Genomic DNA, 22052 nt, shown 5'->3' with positions numbered 1-22052 from the left:
GATATAATTGCTTAAAACGTTTAGAAGGAGTAAATGAATTACCCAAATTATTCCATTCCCTGGAAATTACTTCAGAAATAGCACCAGGAACAGGAAAAACTTCTGGAATAACTACAGGAGATTTAAAAACCTTATCTAAACGTTTAGATTTAGTATCAAGAGGACCAGAATCCTCAATTTCTAATGCAATTAGGACTTCTTTAAGTAAAGAACGAATAAATTCCATTTTAAATAAATATGAAGATTTATCAGCATCAACCTCTGAGACAGAATCCTCTGAACCAGAAGAACCATTATCAGAATCAGAATGATGATGTTCATTTAAAAATTCATCTGAAAAATGAGAAGTTTTAAAAGACTTTTTACGTTTACTAGAAGGAGGAATAACAGACATAGCCTTCTTAATGGATTTAGAAACAAAATCTCTTATGTTATCAGGAATACTCTGAGTATTAGATGTTGATGGAACAGCAACAGGTAATGTAACTTTACTAAAGGAAATATTATCTGCATTAACAAGTTTGTCATGACATTCAATACAAACAAAAGTTGGAGGAACAGCTACCAAAAGTTTACAGCAGATACACTTAGCTTTGGTAGCTCCAGCACCAGGCAGCAATTTTCCAGAAGTATCTTCTGACTCAGCTTCAACATGGGACATCTTGCAATATGTAATAGAAAAAACAACATATAAAGCAAAATTTATCAAATTCCTTAAATGACAGTTTCAGGAATGGGAAAAAATGCCAGTGAACAAGCTTCTAGCAACCAGAAGCAATAAAAAATGAGACTTAAATAATGTGGAGACAAAAGTGACGCCCATATTTTTTTTTTTTTTTTTTTTTAGCGCCAAGAGAGAATCGTTAATTTGTTTTCAGACAGACAATGTCACAACTGTGGCATACATCAATCATCAAGGAGGGACTCACAGTCCTCTGGCTATGAAAGAAGTATCTTGAATTCTGGTATGGGCGGAATCCAGCTCCTGTCTAGTTTCTGCGGTTCATATCCCAGGTATAGACAATTGGGAAGCGGATTATCTCAGTCGCCAAACGTTACATCCGGGCGAATGGTGGGGACTTCCAGAAATAGATTTGATGGCTTCTCATCTAGACAAGAAACTTCCCAGGTATCTGTCCAGATCCAGGGATCCTCACGCGGTAGCAGTGGATGCATTGTCACTTCCTTGGAAGTATCATCCTGCCTATATCTTTCCGCCTCTAGTTCTTCTTCCAAGAGTAATCTCCAAGATTCTGAAGGAATGCTAGTTTGTTCTGCTGGTAGCTCCAGCATGGCCTCACATTATTTGGCGCCTAAATGCTTTTGGCGCCAAAAATGACGCCACATCCGGAACGCCAACACTTTTGGCGCAAAAGAACGTCAAAAATTACGCAACTTCCGGCGACACGTATGACGCCGGAAACAGAAAAAAAAATTTGCGCCAAAAAAGTCAGCGCCAAGAATGACGCAATAAAATGAAGCATTTTCAGCCCCCGCGAGCCTAACAGCCCACAGGGAAAAAGTCAAATTTTAAGGTAAGAAAAAAATTTATTTATTCATATGCATTATCCCAAATATGAAACTGACTGTCTGAAATAAGGAATGTTGAACATCCTGAGTCAAGGCAAATAAATGTTTGAATACATATATTTAGAACTTTATATAAAAGTGCCCAACCATAGCTTAGAGTGTCACAGAAAATAAGACTTACTTACCCCAGGACACTCATCTACATGTAGTAGAAAGCCAAACCAGTAATGAAACGAGAATCAGTAGAGGTAATGGTATATAAGAGTATATCGTCGATCTGAAAAGGGAGGTAAGAGATGAATCTCTACGACCGATAACAGAGAACCTATGAAATAGACCCCGTAGAAGGAGATCATTGAATTCAAATAGGCAATACTCTCCTCACATCCCTCTGACATTCACTGCACGCTGAGAGGAAAACCGGGCTCCAACCTGCTGCGGAGCGCATATCAACGTAGAATCTAGCACAAACTTACTTCACCACCTCCATAGGAGGCAAAGTTTGTAAAACTGATTTGTGGGTGTGGTGAGGGGTGTATTTGTAGGCATTTTGAGGTTTGGGAAACTTTGCCCCTCCTGGTAGGAATGTATATCCCATACGTCACTAGCTCATGGACTCTTACTAATTACATGAAAGAAATATGGCCCGTGTGAACGGGCTTTAGGACAAGTCTAATCATAAATGAAGGCTAGAAAAAAAGAAAAACAAAATGTATCCACAGTGTTCAGATTCATCACCTTTTCCTTAAAGGGACATGAAACCTATTTTTTTGCTCATGATTCAGAGAGAGCATAGACTTTCAATTAACTTTCCAAGCTACTTCAATTAGCAAATCCACTTAATTCTTTGGATATCCTTTGTTGAAAGAGCAGCAATGCACCAGAGAGCTAGATGAACATACGGTGAGCCTATGACAAGAGAGATATATATGACCAGACACCAATCAGCAGCTAGCTCCAAAGTACTGCATTGTTGCACCTGATCCTACCTATGTATGCTCTTCAACCATGAATACAATGTGAATGAAGCAGATTTCCCAATAGTAGTATATTTGCAAGTTGTTTAATATTGCATGCTCTGTCTGAATCATAAAAGGAAAAAGAAGAAAAAAAAGGTTTATGTCCGTTTAAGAATTAATGCAAAATAGCTAGCTGTCTTTAAGGGACAGTCTAGTCAAAATTAAACTTTTATGATTCAGATTGGGCACGCAACAACTTTCCAATTTACATGCATCATCAAATTTGCTTTGCTCTCGTGATATTTTTAGTTGAAAGTGAAACCTAGGTAGGCTCATATGCTAATTTCTAAGTCCTTGAAGGTTGCCTCTTATTTTAGTGCATTCTGACAGTTTTTCACAACAAGACAGCGCTAGTTCATGTGTGCCATATAGATTACATTGTGCTCACTCCTGTGGAATTACGTATGAATCAGCACTGATTGGCTTAAATGCAAGTCTGTCAAAAATAAAAATAAGGGGGAAGTCTGCAGAGGCTTAGATACAAGGTAACCAAAGAGGTAAAAAGTATATTAATATAACTGTGTTGGTTATGCAAAACTGGGGAATGGGTAATAAAGGAATTATCTATCTTTTTGAACAATAAAAAATCTGGAGTAAACTTACCCTTTAAGCATTATTCAAAAAGAATTATGATGCATAAGCAAGACAATGACAACAGGATTCCTTGGAACAGACATATACAGGAATATATGGAACATCTGCCATGAATGTACCGATAGTTAAAATGTCTCTCAATCTTGGTAGAGTCATTGATCCTATCAGAGGAAACTAAATCACTATAATACAAGCATCACATATCACACTTTCTTTGCTAATTCATTTTTCTTTACCCTCTGAACATACATAAAGAACAGTACCTGCATGCTTTATGGTAGATCTGAACCAACCTGGGCCAAATGACAGATGTAGCATATAAGGAAATGAGATACAATCCCAAGAAATAATATACAATAATGACATACAATACTGCTTGTTATTCTTCTGTAAAAGACTTTTGCATAAAACAAAAAGGAAGCATTAAGCACTGAAAGAGGTGAGAACATGACATGTGCAATACTATATTCAACAGGATAAGTCCTATTTCTTACTATTCCTTTTTGAAAAACATTAGAAAAAAAGTTAAGGGATATTTCTACCTTTTCCAAATGAACATGGGACTAGGCACAAATAGGATGATAAGATAAGTGATACTATCACTGATTATACCTTTCAAAACACTGAATAAAAGTGATATTACAGAAAGCAGCATCATCATCATACCTGTTATAAATAATGCACCAACATTTAAGTAAGCATTTTACAGTCTTGCCCTAGTATTAACGATACATTATATATTTAATTGTATGGCACCTACAGGTGAGTTTATTTGAAACCACTGACCTATGTCTAAGATTCTGTTATGCAGAGCTGTTGTAAATAGGAAAGGCTCCTCTTTGCACGACCGAATTACAGCACCAACTATTTCAGAGTTGGTGGCTAAGATGCAGGCATTCTCTTCATTGAGGTTAACTCCAGCCATAGAAGTAACATCATTAATATCATCTTCCTCCCTAAATAAAGAAGAAACAAGTTAACACTATAGCAACAATTATGCTTTTAACGCTTTTTTTAAAAAAAAAAAAGAATAAAATCTCACACCAAACAAAACAAATTAGAAAATAGCCTAAGAATTTAATTAGCAGCAAATCATACACAAATTAGCCATCGATCCAAAAAGTATCATAACCGATTTATTAAACTATCAACCAGCTTATTACATGCGATCTTTTAGGCTCGCTGGGAATCAGGAATTAAGAAGCCGCGTTCTTAAAACCGCTGCTCCTTAACACGCCTGCCACCTCTAAAGCGGCGGACAGCAATCATTCCGATCGGGTTGACTGACACCCCCTGCTAGCGAGCGATTGGCCGCGAATGTGCAGGGGGCAGCAGTGCACAAGCATTTCACTAAAAATGCTTGTCTAATGATAAATGCCGATAGTGTATGCTGTCTGCATTTATCAATGTGCAACGACATGATCCACTACAGCAGATGATCATGTACGCCCGCACATTGATAAATCTACCCCAAAGTGTTTGAAACATGCTTAATTTAAAAGTTATTGTCACACCTTTAAACTGCAAGATTTCCATTGCTGGTTTGACATTCTCCTCCAATGCATACTCTTAAGAGTTATAACACGATTGGTGGTCTTCTATTTCTGTGTACCTGACACAGATATACTTTAAAAGACTGGCTTTGTTGGTGAGTCTGCCACCAAGTTAGAGAATGTCTTTTCTTAAATTTAAAAGAGATCTTCTGAGACAGACTGTTGGAAACTCCATTCCACTGTTGCAACATATTTAGCTGCAAAGAACGTAAGTGGAATCTGGCATCAAGGAACGGCATCTGAAGCCGCTAACAACCATGCATTGAAGCAGTGTAGGAAGAAGAGTTTTATGGAGAAGAGCACAGGGTTTCTGCAATTTAAGTTTGTGAGCATCTGTGAGAGCATTTGTGAGAGATAGTCTCACTGTTCCAGAGTTTATAATGAATCACAGAAAAGCAACTCTGGTATGTAGCAGTAGAGAGCTTTTTGGTTGGTTGGATTTTCAACCATGGGAACAAAGGAACTGAAGAAAACAAATTATGCTTACCTGATAATTTTCTTTTCTTCCGATGGAAAGAGTCCACAGCTGCATTCATTACTTTTGGGAAATAAGAACCTGGCCACTAGGAGGAGGCAAAGAAACCCCAGCCAAAGGCTTAAATATTCCTCTCACTTCCCTCATCCCCCAGTCATTTTGCAGAGGAACAAGGAACAGTAGAAGAAATATCAGGGTGAAAAGGTGCCAGAAGAATAAAAACAAAGACGCCCCACATAAAAAAGATGGGTGGGGAGCTATCAGGTAAGCATCATTTATGTTTTTCTTCCTAAATGGAAAGAGTCCACAGCTGCATTCATTACTTTTGAGAAAACAATACCCAAACTATAGAGGACACTTAATGCCAAAACGGGAGGGTACAATAGGCGGCCAATTCTGAGGGAACCAGACCTGATAACCACAACCCAACAAAAAACCCAGCTTTGTCCGAAGCCGAGAAAACAGGAAGGGAAAAGGCCCCAAGGACAATGACCAACAGATAGCCTGGAAGCCTAGCTAGAGAAAGTAACATCAGACTCAACTGAGCCAAAAGTCCTCCGGGAGACACCGTCGCCCAACAGTCGGCCCCCACCTGGCAAGAAAAAAACAAATGGAAAACCGAAAGGTTACCACAAACGCCAAAAAAGGAAAAAAAACAACAAATCAAACCAGGCTTGTAACACCTAAATGGGTCCTGACAACAAGGGGAGGCGACACCCAATCCAAATAGAAACCACAAGGTTTAGAACCAGGTAGCAGAACAGAAAAAAGGTTCTCCCAAAAACCTGCAAAGGAGTGAAACAGCTAGCTAGCACACGATCAAGGCACAACCAGCTGCAGCTAGAATCAAAGAGCAACCCTGCACTTGCTAGGCAGCAAGACAACCAGCGTCTAGGAACAACTGAAAACGGAGACCAAACATCGTCCGAACTCAGGACACTGAAGTATTCAGGCAAAATTACATGTAGCAGACCCAGACATAGGTAAACACCTGAGCCAAGAACACACAGCCATCCTCAGGATGACACAGAAGAAATACTTGCTAGAAGCGGCTACCAAAATGTAGAGTGCTAAACCTCCGCTACAGAAGGTACACTCTAGGCAACCGAAACCGCCAGACCTACACATAGGTCTCGAAAATAAAAGGAAAGCCCAGAAACTCAATGACGACCAATGCACCCCCAAGATCCGAGAAGAACAATTGATCTTAGGACCTACCTCCACCCGGGCCAGCCCAAGCATCAGGCCCAAGCATCGGGTCTGAAACCAGGGGACCAGAAAAAAACCAGCTCAAAAAATGAGCGGACAATGGCCCAGCCATTTCAACAGTGCTCGGAAGCCAACTCGAAACACCACATGGAGACCGTCGATAAGGCTGTAGACCTAGAGATCTAGCTAAAAGGCCCAACAGACAAGGTGGAGCCAGCAACTCTACAAATGGACAGAACAACCTATAGAGCATACCTCTCTCTGAATAGGTTAACCCGTCTGTCCTGACCTCCTGACAACAGGAGAAGCCCTAAGATAGGGACCACACTTCTGAAAGGATATAAGCACCCCAGACAAAGGGGGGCTGGCAAAAGGGCCAAAAGCCCCTGCCCCCAGGACACAGCCATAAGCTGCACCGAGAGAACAAATCTCCATCGCCCTGAGCTGGAAGGAATCCCCTGAAGACTTGAACTTGCTAGCACCTGGCAAGGTGCCATAGCTCTAGTGGTTCCATAGCAAAACCCTTTGCTAGCAGAGCAGCAAAGCCATCACACTATTTCAGCAAGTCGACCAAGGGAACCGAGCCCCCAAACCAACAAGAACAGAAAAACTGAAATCCCCCATCTGGTATAAAAACGAAAACCCCGGAAGATAACCATACAATGTCCAAAGTAAAATAGACAACGAGAAAAACTTGCAAGTCCCGTACAAAAGACAAGACCACCCCTTGTCAGAGTCCAACGCTCCAAAGAGCTAAGGAAGCAAAGACCGAAACAAGGTCACTAAAGCCAAGAACAAGGGGAAACCTTGAGGACAAAGTCACTCAAACATGGCTAGTCTCCACATCACACCCCTAAAATTAGAGGAGAAAATGAAGAAGGATGCAGAGCCCAGCTCCATCCCCCAGCTCCGGGGAGAAACCCTAAACAGAGCAAGAGGAGACCACACTGCCCGTGTCCCTAGAAAGGAACCAACTCCCGAAGGGAACTAGGTCCCCCTAAGAAACCCAAGGAACGGACGAAGTCCGAAAGGTCTCAAGAAGAGAACCACAGCAGGAACAAGTCCAAGGACAATTCCAGAGCCTTAGAGGCCAAACCGCTCAAAATGGCAGTAAGGAGGTGCTAAACCCCCAATCCTCCCAAGAGAGGAAAGAAACTCTAGGCCCAGAGGAAATCGGAGCAAACAAAAAGAGTGACGCAGCGAACTCCACTGACCCGGTCAGCCGGATTGAAGGCTGAATAAGGACTGACACAATCCTTCCTGCCATACGGATCTCTTTTAGAGAGCTTAGCTGAACTTGTAAAGGAAAACAAGAAAACACACAAATAATAATTGTGAGCACTCAGCGCCCCACTGGACCAGGCAGAACAGGCACCACATGTCTGAATAAGCCACAGGACAGATCAGAAGAACCAGCCGCAGCTGGGGTCATAACTGTCAAGCTGCCTAAATCCTCCCTCTGAGGGGAAGGTAAAACAGACAAACATAGGCCTAACATGTCCGTTAAACTTCAGAAGAAGCAACCACAGAGAATCGATCACAGAAGTTCTAGAAGGAAACACATAATTGAAAATAAAAGACATCCTAACCGGATAAAATGAATTATAAGGCAATCCGTAGGTTAACGCCCAGGAAGAAAACAGGCATACCCGCAGGGCCAGCCAGACAGAACCAGATCTTCCATAAAAAAAAAAACGGGAAAGATCTCAAACAGACGATTTGGAAATTACGTTACCCCTCATGTCTAATGAGGTGAGCCATTCGAAGTAGAATACTGCGGACTCCCGTATCTTTTAAGGGAAGGATCCTCCAATAACTCAAAAACGAGTCTGAGTAAAACACGAAGACGTACTATTCTGTAACGAAAGGCACAGCACTAAGGAACAGCTGCACCCGCAGGGAACTGTATAGGCCCACCCAAGGCCGGTAGACCCGGGACAATCGGGCACGAGCACAAACGCAAATAAACGTTTGGGCTTTGCAGATGCATAATCGCCAAAAATATGTGAAATAGAAAACGATCTGCAACCTCCGGGGGGGGGGGACAAGCCGTCCTGTAAGGAGGGATAAACATAATCTGGGTTACCCGCATGTGTAGTAGTAAGGAGCCGTAAGGAACTCGCCTCTCGGAGGACAGAACCCCCAGAAGCTGATGGGCTCAGCAGACCCCCGATTCCCCGAGTCCTGTGTCAACGGGGCCAATTCACATTCTTCACAAGACGAAGTATCTGAATCTGTAATTTGAACAGTCTCAGCATCAGAATCCTCCATAACTAGATGGAGAATTAAATAATATGGACTAAAGAATAAACTTAAATGGCCCCCGACACCCACAATGGCTTGGGAACTCACCACCTCCTTGAACCAGACACTAGTAGACTCTAATTTTTCAGTCGCCACATGATCAGGAGGGCAGAAATGGAAGACCAGAACGTAAACATGTCCAGTCACATGGTGAACCGTACAGTCCAAAAAGTGCACCCAACCATAAGGTTGCATCATTACCAAAGGCCTTTATGCTCTAGCCAAAAGCCCAGTTAACACTACACATAAGCAGATTGAATCACATAACAAACATGTTTAAAAAAAACCCTGTTCAATAATCCCCCTCAGAAGATATTAACCCTTGATTCCAAGATACCCAAGGAGCCTCACTGAGGAACTTATAAATACTTAATAAGTCCTGCCAGATAGTTCCTTAGGGGAAACAAAAAGTTACAGTACATTCTGATCAAGTAAAATGAAACGATCTTACCGAAATCTACACCATGGAACAGGAACACGGCCCTTCAAGTGTGACTAATAGTAGTAGCATCTCCGTCATGGACTTGAGAGAAGAATGCAGGCAGCGCAGCAAAGTTCAACAATGCTGATTCCTAGTGGAGGTGTTAATATGAGCCAAGATGGATTCGCAAAAAGAATCTTCCTGCATCTCCAGACTCTAACTTTCATCCAGGCCCTCAATGAGAGACTGATCGGATTACTTAAAACTCCCATCTCATGTCGAAGAATACTACCCTCCATAAGAGACAAAACAAACTTCTGACACTTCTCTGCCAACCTCCTGGGACGAAAGGCAAAGAATAACTGGGGGATGAGGGAAGTGGGAGGAGTATTTAAAGCCTTTGGCTGGGGTGTCTTTGCCTCCTCCTAGCAGCCAGGTTCTTACTTCCCAAAAGTAATGAATGCAGCTGTGAACTCTTTCCATTTAGGAAGAAAACTGTTTGCATGTTTCTGAGCCATCTAAAAGACTCAGCCTGTACCAGAAAGTAGGCTAGGTAAGGAGCTACTGCTGAGCCCTGAGCTCTCACTACGGACAAAACAGCTCTGAGAAGCTCTGAGAAGATTCTTGGTGCTGGTGCCAAACCTAATGGGAGAAGAAAAACAAATCTGAAAAATGTTGTATGATCATTGTGAATAGGGATCTACATGTAGTCATCTTTCAAGTCTATGGTGGACATACATTGACCCTCTTGCACTAAAGGCAATATAATGCAAAATGTCCCAATTTTAACCCCTTGACCAATGACAGGATAATGCCATCATGGAACAATTGAGAAAATTAATGTTGTGCAATTAAGGGGTTAAAGTTAGAACTTTCAGAATAAAAAAGGCTTGAAAAGAACCCCTGAGTCTGTTCCCCAAAGGGGAACGGAGTAATCATCCCCATGGTTTCTAGGTCTGTTACACATGCCAAGGAAGTTCTGGCATTTAAATGATGTTTTGGAACATGAGACAGGATGAATCTTCCTCAAGGAGTGTGAAACCAAAAGCCAATAAGGTACCACTAGAATTTTTCCAAGTCTCCTGAAAAACATTCACTCTGCCAGTCTGGTTTGGCGGCCGCACCTCTATGCTGATTTGGAGGAAGGGACAGGCTTTTTTTTTTGGTCTGTTTGGACTTAAACCAAGAGGAACAAGGCTTTCATGTGGACTTGAAAGATCTTTGCATCTTAGAATGACAAAAGGAGGGAAAGCATCTAGCAGACTTAAACCTGCCGTTAGCTTTTTTGTCTTCTGGCAGGAAAGCTTATTTACCTCCAGTGACTGTAGCAATTTAATGCAGATTCAAACAAGATTTTTCCTTGACATGGAAGGGAAATAAGTCTTTCTTTACATTTTATATTAGCAGACCATAACTTTAGCCATAAGGCTCTTCTAGCCAGAACAGTTATAGCAGCACTCTTTGCATTAATGCATGTTATTTCTACAGCTGCATCACAAACGAGACTGTTAAGTCTTAACCACCTCAAGCAATATTGAATTTTATCAAAGGAAGCTTCTTTGGAATAAGTAGCTGAAGATACACAGGCTGCACTAACAGTTGAAGGAAACTTATATCCTGCCAGCTGAAAGGCCCTCCTGAGGAAACCTCAGTTTTCTGGCAATCAGATCCTCAAAAGTAGTACTGGTAGTTCGCATAGTCAAAGTAAAAATAGCACTGTCCATCTTTGGAATAGTCTATCATACCTCTAATTTTTCAGACGGTAGAAGAAACATGTTTTTGAATTTGGTAGAAGAAACATGTGTTTTGAATTTGGTAAAGGGAAAATCAAATGTCAGCATTGTTCTATTCCTTGCTAAATAACTCAGAAACTGCACCAGGAACCAGGAAGGTAGATTGACTTTTTTGGGGGCTGCCTTAAAGAATTTATCAATCTTTTTCAACTAAAGTTTGTCTGCAGGTGGAAAGTCCCCAATCTGCAAGGCAAGTAAAAACTTCCTGAACACATAATTTATGTAAGAATTTACCTGATAAATTAATTTCTTTCATATTGGCAAGAGTCCATGAGCTAGTGACATATGGGATATACATTCCTACCAGGAGGGGCAAAGTTTCCCAAACCTCAAAATGGCTATAAATACACCCCCCCACCACACCCACAATTCAGTTTAACGAATAGCCAAGAAGTGGGGTGATAAGAAAAGAGTGAAAGCATCAACAAGGAATTGAAATAATTGTGCTTTATACAAAAAATCATAACCACAATAAAAAGGGTGGGTCTCATGGACTCTTGCCAATATGAAGAAAATGAATTTATCAGGTAAATTCTTACATAAATTATGTTTTCTTTCATGTAATTGGCAAGAGTCCATGAGCTAGTGACGTATGGGATAGCAAATACCCAAGATGTGGCACTCCATGCAAGAGTCACTAGAGAGGGAGGGATAAAAATAAAGACAGCCAATTCCGCTGAAAAATTAATCCACAACCCAAATCATAAATTTTAATCTTATAATGAAGAAAAAACATCAAAATGGTAAAATTTTGTAAAAGTATGCAAAGAAGACCAAGTTGCTGCTTTGCAAATCTAATCAACAGAAGCTTCATTCCTAAAAGCCCAAGAAGTAAAAACTGACCTAGTAGAATGAGCCGTAATCCTCTGAGGCAGGGATTTACCCGACTCCAAATAAGCATGATGAATCAAAAGCTTTAACCAAGATGCCAAAGAAATGGTAGAAGCCTTCTGACTTTTCCTAGAACCAGAAAAGTTAACAAATAGACTAGAGGTCTTTCTGAAATCTTTAGTAGCTTCAACATAATATTTCAAAGCTCTTACCACATCCAAAGAATGTAAAGATCTCTCCAGAGAATTCTTAGGATTAGGACACAATGAAGGGACAACAATTTCTCTAATAATGTTGTTGGAATTCACAACCTTAGGTAAAAATGTAAATGAAGGGGGGGCGGAGCCGACCATGGACTGATATGGCCGCATAGATGTGAAGCTCTGTAAGTCTGAAGACACAGTTTAGGGTTAAAACACTTTATATTAGAGCTTTGATTGCATGAAAGTAAAGGAACAGCTTGCAAGATCTCCATGTATGCACATAAGCTGAAGTAAGCCATGTAAGTCTCATCACAAAGAGTGTGTGCAGAGAAGAGCCAAAGCCGCCATTACAGCCAGCCGCTCAGACCGGGACCTGCTTAGAAAGAGATACACTAACATTAGATGTTAATCAACTATAGCACTATCCCTGCAGAAGCGGCAGTTAACCGGTCTCCAGTGAAATATACAAGCTGTGGAGAAAACTTCAGGGAGCACCGGACTCGCGAGCAGCAGCCATATCCCTACTCATGCATCTGAAAGGTGAGCGCGGCAGAGGAAGCAAGACACATAACCAGAGGCAGGGCCAAGGCGCCTCACATAAGGTCAGAGCTTAGGAACTAGAGTCGGAATAAAAAAGCCACTCCAGCGATCGACCTACTCCTTGCTGTGCCGCACTTTCACTGGGGACATACATGGTTATTACACTGTCTAACATTCTATAAAAACGGTCCCCGGTCATAAGTTGCAGGCAGTTTGCAGGGCTCGCATGCTTACTATCAGCAAGTGAAAGTGACCCGCTAACAGGGTGGGAGGCTAGAAAAGCTGGCCCACAATATACATTTTACCTTTACCAGCCAGAATATATAGTCTACAATAAGCACAGTAAACCAGGGGAGCGGAGAGTGGGTTTTATTGCTGGGGTAGGCAGTGATCATAAGACGTGTGTGTGCTGGGACATTTCATCACATAACTATCTGAACCCCTTATGGTGGAGATTAAGAGCAGATATAAAAACTCCCACAACCTACACAACTCCAAGATTGTCTAATACAACTAGATATAACTGCTCATACTATAAGTTACAGGGCCCATAGGCTGTATCACAGTACCGCACAGTATTGTTTTCAGAGTTCTAAAAGCAGCAAACAAAGAAGGGCATAAGCTTAAAGTATAAAACATACTGCTCAGTGTATTCCCTGCAAGACTGCAATATGGCATCTAAGAGGTCAATAAAAAATGACAAGAACCTGAAAAACAACCCTAACAAGATGAATTTGTTTTTCAAAACAACACACACACCAACAACAGAAGATGAGGATTCTTCACAAGTCCAAGAGGACGCTGAAACCCAACAAAATATTGCGCTGGATACTCCCCTCACAAGAGCTGATCTGAAAGATCTTCCTACAAAAGGGGACTTTACTTCCTTTATACAGCAGGTCGGTCGTATGATAAAAGATGGGCTAGCGGAAGTAAAGAAAGAGGTCAATGAATTAGGTAATAGAGTGGAATATCTGGAGGAGCAATCAGAAGCACAAACCACTGATATGGACTTAATAAACAGAAAGCTATTGGCTCAAGAATCCCAGATATCCTTCTTGCAAGAAAAATTGGAGGATCTGGACAATAGAGGGAGGAGACATAATATACGGATTAGAGGTTTACCAGAAAGAATTGTTCCAGAAAACCTGCTCTCCTCCCTTCAGGATTTGTTCAGAACCTTACTGAAAGACCCTGACCACTCTGACATCCTTTTAGACAGAGTCCATAGGGCGCTACGCCCACAACCTAAAGAAAAAGATCCTCCTAGGGATGTAATAATAAAATTCCATAGGTTTTCAGACAAGGAGACGATAATGAAGGCAGCGACACAACAACAATCAATAACTTATCAAGGGCATCAACTACAGCTCTATTCCAACCTCAGCCCGCTCACGCTACAAAATAGAAAGGAGACAAGATTTCTGACTCAACATCTTCAAGATAATGGGATCCCCTATAGATGGGGTTTTCCATTCAGCATTAAAGTCCTGAAAAATAATCAAATGTATGTATATAAATCTCTAGAAGATCTAGAATCCTTCTGCACGCAGCTTGGAATAGCACAGCCTTCCTTGCCATCTCTTCATGAGGAGAAGATACCAGAGGAATCCAGACCACTGCAACAAAGGCCTCGTTGACAAACAGTACAGCGAAAAAGAACAAGAGATTCTGCAATGACTAGATCACCACCAGCTCATGATGCAGATACTGCCTTACAGCTGAAGATTTAATAAAACAGACTATTGGGTCTATATGTAAGAGACTAAGGAGAAGGACATTTGACCTCTTGGATACCCATCTGACTTTAAAAACTCTTTGCTCGAAAATTATTTAGTAACTTACACATAGGATTTTGATGCTTTCTTTTTATAACAATTAAAAAAAATATATAAAAAAAAAAAAAGGGAAAAAAAAAAAAGAATTTATACAATAAATACATGTAATCATAATGCCATGTAACCCAAACTGTGTCTAGACCCCATTAGGTCTCTGGATTCCCCTATATTATATATTCTCCCTAGATAGTTGGAGAATGGAAAATATTTTCTTGTTCAAATTTTTGTTTTATTTGGTTCACAGGTTGGTATTAGATATTTTGTTGTGTTGGAAGATACATCATTTCACTCATTTGTTGCCTAAAAGTAAATCCCGCAGAGAGAAGACAACAATTCCAGTCAGAAATAAGATCAAAGCTGAGCAGGTACAGACTAATTGTGTTGTCCAATGTCTTATAATATAAAATTAATATCTCAAAATTGCAAGGGTTTGAATTCCCCACATAAGAGATCAATGGCCATGGCCTGGTTTAAAAAACTGTAGGGTTCGTTAGTGTTTCTACAAGAAACCCATTTCCCCAAACATAGAGAACCGAAATTATACTCAAAAATTTACACCCAACAATTTCTTAGCTCAAATATCAGAAAGAGGAATGATGTTGGCATCCTGATAAGTAGAGAGCTTCCATTTCAAGTTTTAGAACACTTTAATGATGAAGAGGGTAGATTCTTGATCCTGGTGGGCACACTATATAACAGTTACCTAACTTTGATGAATATATATGCACCCAACATGGTACAACAACCTTTCTTTGATAAAGCTCTGACCAAATTGGGAGAAATTCAGAAGGGCATGGTGATAGTAGGTGGCGATTTAAATATTACTTTGGCTCCACACATAGATAGCTCCATGGGAAAGAGTCAGATAACTCAAAAAAATAGAACGCGCATTCCTCCAAAAGTTTGACACACTATTGTTAATGGATGTTTGGAGGTTACACTGTTACGGTACCAACAGTGTACCAAGGGTTAATACCAGATGAACAATGTCCTGCATAGGGAATCAGCAATTCACAACCCAGCCAGTTTCAGGTTTAAAACAGAATGACATTTATTAAAGGCTAGATGCCTAGTATTTATACAGGTTTGACCCCAGATGGGGGGGTTGAAAGACTCTTGTACATTAGATAAAAGGGGAAGACGCCCTTTTATGAAACAGTAGAATTGCATTACTTAAATACTTTACTTAGGCAGATAACAACTTAAACACATTTGGCTTGTCTTATCACCTAGCGTCTGCTCTCTGAGGGTGATTAAACAATGGCCTGTTTATTACTTAAATGTAATTATAGCACACAATAGCTGAGGCCAGAAAACCTGTCTTTAGAAATTAGATTCTTAGCTAAACACAATTAACTCCTTCAGTCCTGACAGAAGGGTCTGTCACATATCTCCCCCCTTGTGGAACACTCCGGCAGACCCGGCTTGACCCTTTGGCGGGTCAACCTGGGGATGACCGGACTAGGAGGTGGTAGGCATGTCAGTTTGTCAGGACAATCCATCTGTATTTCCGTTATGAGAGAGAATTCCTGTCCATACAAACAAGGGTTCAACTTCCTCAGTGCCCAGACCAGGGCCAAACAGTCCTTCAAAATCCCATCAGCTTCTTTACGAGTTTTCTGTACCTGCTCTTTATAGGTATCCACAATCCCTTCATACTGACATAGGGTGCCCTTGAGTTGCTGCACCTCACTATGAGCCAGCGTCAGCTTCTCCTCAAGTGTCGCTAAGTTTGTCTTTAAGGTTTCATGTTCCACTCTCAAGCTGGTGTTTTCTGCAGTCTGTCGGTGCAGCTTGTCTAGCAGAGATTCACGTTCTAAACGTGCTTTTTCCTATGCGCTCCTCTTCTCCTTCATCAGCGCATTGTAACGGGACTTCCACGTATCAATAGCGGATAGAGATTTACTGAGCTCAGCGTCCTGGGGCTTAGCAGCAGGGGGGTCAGTCTCTGCTGCACGGATCTGGGCACGGGTAGTCACAGAGTTAACATCAGTGGGACCCATAGGAGCGTAGGCAGAAACAAGGGGGGCCAAGTCATTTCCAAGAAGAACATCAGCAGGTAAGTCCTTCTTGACCCCCACATACACAGGTCTAGCGCCCACTCCCCAATCCAAATGTACCCTGGCAACAGGTAGGCTGAACACATCGCCCCCTGCTACCCTCACAGCCACAGTGTCTCCAGTGTACTGTTTCTCAGACACCAAGTTCTTTTGAAGCAAGGTCATGGTAGCACCAGTATCCCGTAGACCACTGACCTTCCCATTCACTTTAACCAGTTGCCGGTTATTCCGGTGGGCAGCTTGCACAAGGTCTGCCTCATGTAGGATGCTCCAGCATTCTTGCGCCTCTACGTAGCGGGCCGCAGGCTGAGGATTACGTGGGATTCCGCCGGCGTGTCTTCTCCAGGACTGCGCTTGCTTCGCTGCGTTTAGGGGACACTCTGGTCTTTTGTGCCCTAGTTGCTTACATCTAAAGCACCGAATAGGTTGTGAGTAGCACCGCAAATTGAACCGGGCTCTCTGAGGGTAGTTCGTGGCCGGAGGCCGTGTGGTATAGCGGTGCGCCGGGGTTTGGTAACTGGCAGCTGCTGGGGTGACTGGGGGTCTGTACTCCACTATAGCAGGGGGCTTAGTGGTAGCAGTGTCCAGTTTGCGGGCATCCGTATACTCATCTGCCAAGCGAGTCGCTTCCTGCAGGGTGGAGGGTTTACGGTCCCGAACCCACTCTCGAACTCCTGCGGGTAACTTGTCGAAGCAATGTTCCAACAGGAATAGCTGCAGCACCTCTTCCCCAGATATGGCTTGGCACCCCGCTATCCAGTGAGCTGCTGTGCGGTGCACCTTACATGCCCACTCAAGGTAGGAATCTCCAGCTAATTTAACAGTTTCTCTGAACCGCCTCCGGTATGCCTCCGGTGTAACCGCATACCTGGAGAGCAGAGCCTCTTTTACAGTATTATAATCCCTGACTTCCTCATCTGGAATGGCCCGAAAAGCCTCTCTGGCCCGGCCGGATAATTTTCCAGATAATATCGTGACCCAGTCCTCTATGGGTACCTTGTGTAGTGCACATTGCCTCTCAAAATCCGCAAGGTACCCATCAATCTCTCCTTCTGTTTCCAGGAAGTTTTTAAAAGCTGCAAAATTTACTTTTCTCTTTTCCATCTTAGTCAGTATTGTAATAATCCCCCTCTTCCTGAGGTTACTGGCTTGTGTAGTTGCTCTTCTGGGCGATAAGGTTCATTCTGTCGCTTGCCACCAATTGTTACGGTACCAACAGTGTACCAAGGGTTAATACCAGATGAACAATGTCCTGCATAGGGAATCAGCAATTCACAACCCAGCCAGTTTCAGGTTTAAAACAGAATGACATTTATTAAAGGCTAGATGCCTAGTATTTATACAGGTTTGACCCCAGATGGGGGGGTTGAAAGACTCTTGTACATTAGATAAAAGGGGAAGACGCCCTTTTATGAAACAGTAGAATTACATTACTTAAATACTTTACTTAGGCAGATAACAACTTAAACACATTTGGCTTGTCTTATCACCTAGCGTCTGCTCTCTGAGGGTGATTAAACAATGGCCTGTTTATTACTTAAATGTAATTATAGCACACAATAGCTGAGGCCAAAAAACCTGTCTTTAGAAATTAGATTCTTAGCTAAACACAATTAACTCCTTCAGTCCTGACAGAAGGGTCTGTCACATACACCATCCTAGAACGAGAAGCTATACTTTTTATTCAAACCCAGGGCATTCATATTCTAGGATAGATTATTAGATGGTAGATCACAACAACATACACGTAGTTACAAACACTGAGATTCTTCTGATCTCCTGGTCGGACCATGCCTCTATCACCTTGGAACTTATATGGCCCTTGATGCCTCGACGTCCGCACATGTGGCGCTTGGACCCCACTATATTGCATAATCCAACTATTAAAAACCACATAGAAGGAAGTATAAAAGAATTTTTCCAACATAACGCGTCGACAGACACAAGCAGTATAAACAACTGGTTGGCTCATAAGGCGACCATCAGAGGCAAGCTAATCAAGCAAAAAGCTCTGATACGCAAAAAATACAATATAGACTATGACACATTACTCTCCAGCTTAAAGCCGGACGGAACAACAACATAAACTTAACCCTCAGACAGCTGACCTTACACAATCTGTAAACAGTGCTTGAGATGCTTTTAGAAAGCTTTTACAAAAAAACGCAATAAAAAAGGCGTTCTATCTTAAAAAACTGTACTTCCATAACAGTAACAAAGCAGGTACATGGCTAGCCAACAAACTATAAAAAAACATAATTTATGTAAGAACTTACCTGATAAATTCATTTCTTTCATATTGGCAAGAGTCCATGAGCTAGTGACGTATGGCATATACATTCCTACCAGGAGGGGCAAAGTTTCCCAAACCTCAAAATGCCTATAAATACACCCCCCCCCACACCCACAATTCAGTTTAACGAATAGCCAAGAAGTGGGGTGATAAGAAAGGAGCGAAAGCATCAACAAAGAATTGGAATAATTGTGCTTTATACAAAAAAATCATAACCACCATAAAAAGGGTGGGCCTCATGGACTCTTGCCAATATATAAGAAATGAATTTATCAGGTAAGTTGTTACATAAATTATGTTTTCTTTCATGTAATTGGCAAGAGTCCATGAGCTAGTGATGTATGGGATAGCAAATACCCAAGATGTGGAACTCCACGCAAGAGTCACTAGAGAGTGAGGGATATAAATAAAGACAGCCAATTCCGCTGAAAAAATAATCCACAACCCAAATCACAAAGTTTTATTCTTCTAATAAAAAAAATGAAATTATAAGCAGAAGAATCAAACTGAAACAGCTGCCTGAAGAACTTTTCTACCAAAAACTGCTTCTGAAGAAGAGAAAACATCAAAAGAAGACCAAGTTGCTGCTTTGCAAATCTGATCAACAGATAGTAGAATGAGCCGTAATCCTCTGAGGTGGGGATTTACCCGACTCCACATAAGCATGATGAATCAAAAGTTTTAACCAAGAAGCCAAAGAAATAGCAGAAGCTTTCTGACCTTTCTTAGGACCAGAAAAGATAACAAATAGACTAGAAGTCTTTCTGAAATCTTTAGTAGCTTCAACATAATATTTCAAAGCTCTTACCACATCCAAAGAATGCAAAGATCTTTCCAATGAATTCTTAGGATTAGGACACAACGAAGGGACAACAATTTCTCTACTAATGTTGTTGGAATTCACAACCTTAGGTAAAAATTTAAATGAAGTCCGCAAAACCGCCTTATCCTGATGAAAAAATCAGAAAAGGAGATTCACAAGATAGAGCAGATAATTCAGAAACTCTTCTAGCAGAAGAGATAGCCAAAAGAAACAATACTTTCCAAGAAAGTAACTTAATATCCAGAGAATGCATAGGCTCAAATGGAGGAGCCTGTAAAGCTCTCAAAACCAAATTAAGACTCCAAGGAGGAGAGATTGACTTAATGACAGGCTTGATACGAACCAAAGCCTGTACAAAACAATGAATATCAGGAAGATTAGCAATTTTTCTGTGAAACAGAACAGAAAGAGCAGAGATTTGTCCTTTCAAGGAACTTGTGGACAAACCCTTATCCAAACCATCCTGAAGAAACTGTAAAACTCTAGGAATTCTAAAAGAATGCCAAGAGAACTTATGAGAGGAACACCATGAAATGTAAGTCTTCCAAACTCGGTAATAAATCTTTCTAGACACAGATTTACGAGCCTGCAACATAGTATTGATCACTGAATCAGAGAAACCTCTGTGACTAAGCACTAAGCGTTCAATTTCCATACCTTCAAATTTAATGATTTGAGATCCTGATGGAAAAACGGACCTTGAGATAGAAGGTCTGACCTTAACGGAAGTGGCCAAGGTTGGCCACTGGACATCCGAACAAGATCCGCATACCAAAACCTGTGTGGCCATGCTGGAGCCACCAGCAGAACAAACAAACGTTCCATTATGATTTTGGAAATCACTCTTGGAAGAAGAATTAGAGGCGGAAAGATATAAGCAGGTTGATAATTCCAAGGAAGTGACAACGCGTCCATGGCTTCCGCCTGAGGATCCCTGGATCTGGACAGATGCCTGGGCAGTTTCCTGTTTAGATGAGAAGCCATCAGATCTATTTCTGGAAGCCCCCATATCTGAACAATCTGAAGAAACACCTCTGGGTGAAGAGACCATTCTCCCGGATGTAAAGTCTGGCGACTGAGATAATCCGCTTCCCAATTGTCTATAGCTGGGATATGAACCGCAGAGTTTAGACATTAGCTGGATTCCGCCCATGCAAGTATCCGAGATACTTCTTTCATAGCCTGAGGACTGTGAGTCCCACCTTGATGATTGACATACGCCATGGTTGTGACATTGTCTGTCTGAAAACAAATAAACGATTCTCTCTTCAGAAGAGGCCAGAACTGAAGAGCTCTGAAAATCACACGGAGTTCCAAAATATTGATTGGTAATCTCGCCTCTTGAGATTTCCAAACCCCCTGCGCTGTCAGAGATCCCCAGACAGCTCCCCAACCTGAAAGACTTGCATCTGTTGTGATCACAGTCCAGGTTGGACGAACAAAAGAGGCCCCTTGAACTAAACGGTGGTAATTTAACCACCAAGTCAGAGATAGTTGAGTATTGGGATTTAAGGATATCAATTGTGATATCTTTGTATAATCCCTGCACCAAAGGTTCAGCATACAAAGCTGAAGAGGTCTCATGTGAAAACGAGCAAAGGGGATCATGTCCGATGCTGCAGTCATGAGACCTAAAACTTCCATGCACATAGCTACTGCTGAAGGTTCTGACAAGCTGAAACCAATTTCAGACGTCTTTTGTCTGTTAGAGACAAAGTCATGGATACTGAATCTATTTGGAATCCCAAAAAGGTTACCCTTGTCTGAGGAAACAAGGAACTTTTTGGTAAATTAATGCTCCAACCATGTTTTTGAAGAAAACATATTTCAGAAAAGCCTGAGCCTTTACTGAGTTTATTGGAATGCGTGAGAGAAAGAACCTGCTCACAGGCGGTCTTACCTTGAAACCTATTCTGTACCCTTGAGAAACAATGTTCTGAATCCAATGATTTTGAATTGAACTGATCCAAACATCTTTGAAAAATCATAATCTGCCCCCTACCAGCTGTGCTGGAATGAGGGCCGCACCTTCATGCAGACTTGGGGGCTGGTTTTTATTTTCTAAAAGGCTTGGATTTAATCCAGACTGGAGAAGGCTTCCAATTGGAAACTGTTCCTTTAGGGGAAGGGTCAGGCTTCTGTTCCTTATTCTGACGAAAGGAACGAAAACGGTTAGCAGCCCTAATTTTACCCTTAGATATTTTTATCCTGAGGGAAAAAAAGCTCCCTTCCCCCCAGTGACAGTTGAAATAATAGAATCCAACTGAGAACCAAATAATTTATTACCTTGGAAAGAAAGAGATAGCAATGTTGATTTAGAAGTCATATCAGCATTCCAAGATTTAAGCCATAAAGCTCTTCTAGTTAATATAGCTAAAGACATATACCTGACATCAATTCTAATGATATCAAAAATAACATCACAAATGAAATTATTAGCATGTTGAAGAAGCTTAACAATGCTATACACATTATGATCTGGTACTTGTTGCGCAAAAGCATCCAACCAAAAAGTTGAAGCTGCAGTAACATCAGCCAAAGAAATAGCAGGCCTAAGAAGATTACC

General features: G+C 41.5%; 1 protein-coding gene across 1 annotated transcript in view; it reads right to left on the bottom strand.

The window, feature by feature from the left end:
- The window catches only part of TAF4B (TATA-box binding protein associated factor 4b), a 920546-nt gene that overhangs the window by 431944 nt on the left and 466550 nt on the right, over window positions 1-22052 (bottom strand). The window contains exon 10 of the mRNA XM_053714992.1: window positions 3930-4099. Within this exon, the coding sequence (XP_053570967.1) occupies window positions 3930-4099 (170 nt within the window). The remainder of the gene's footprint in view (window positions 1-3929; window positions 4100-22052) is intronic.

Source organism: Bombina bombina, chromosome 5 (genome assembly GCF_027579735.1).
Source record: "Bombina bombina isolate aBomBom1 chromosome 5, aBomBom1.pri, whole genome shotgun sequence".
NCBI lineage: Eukaryota > Metazoa > Chordata > Amphibia > Anura > Bombinatoridae > Bombina > Bombina bombina.
Note: the sequence above shows the minus strand (reverse complement) of the source record. Positions and strands in the feature narration are given on the sequence as shown.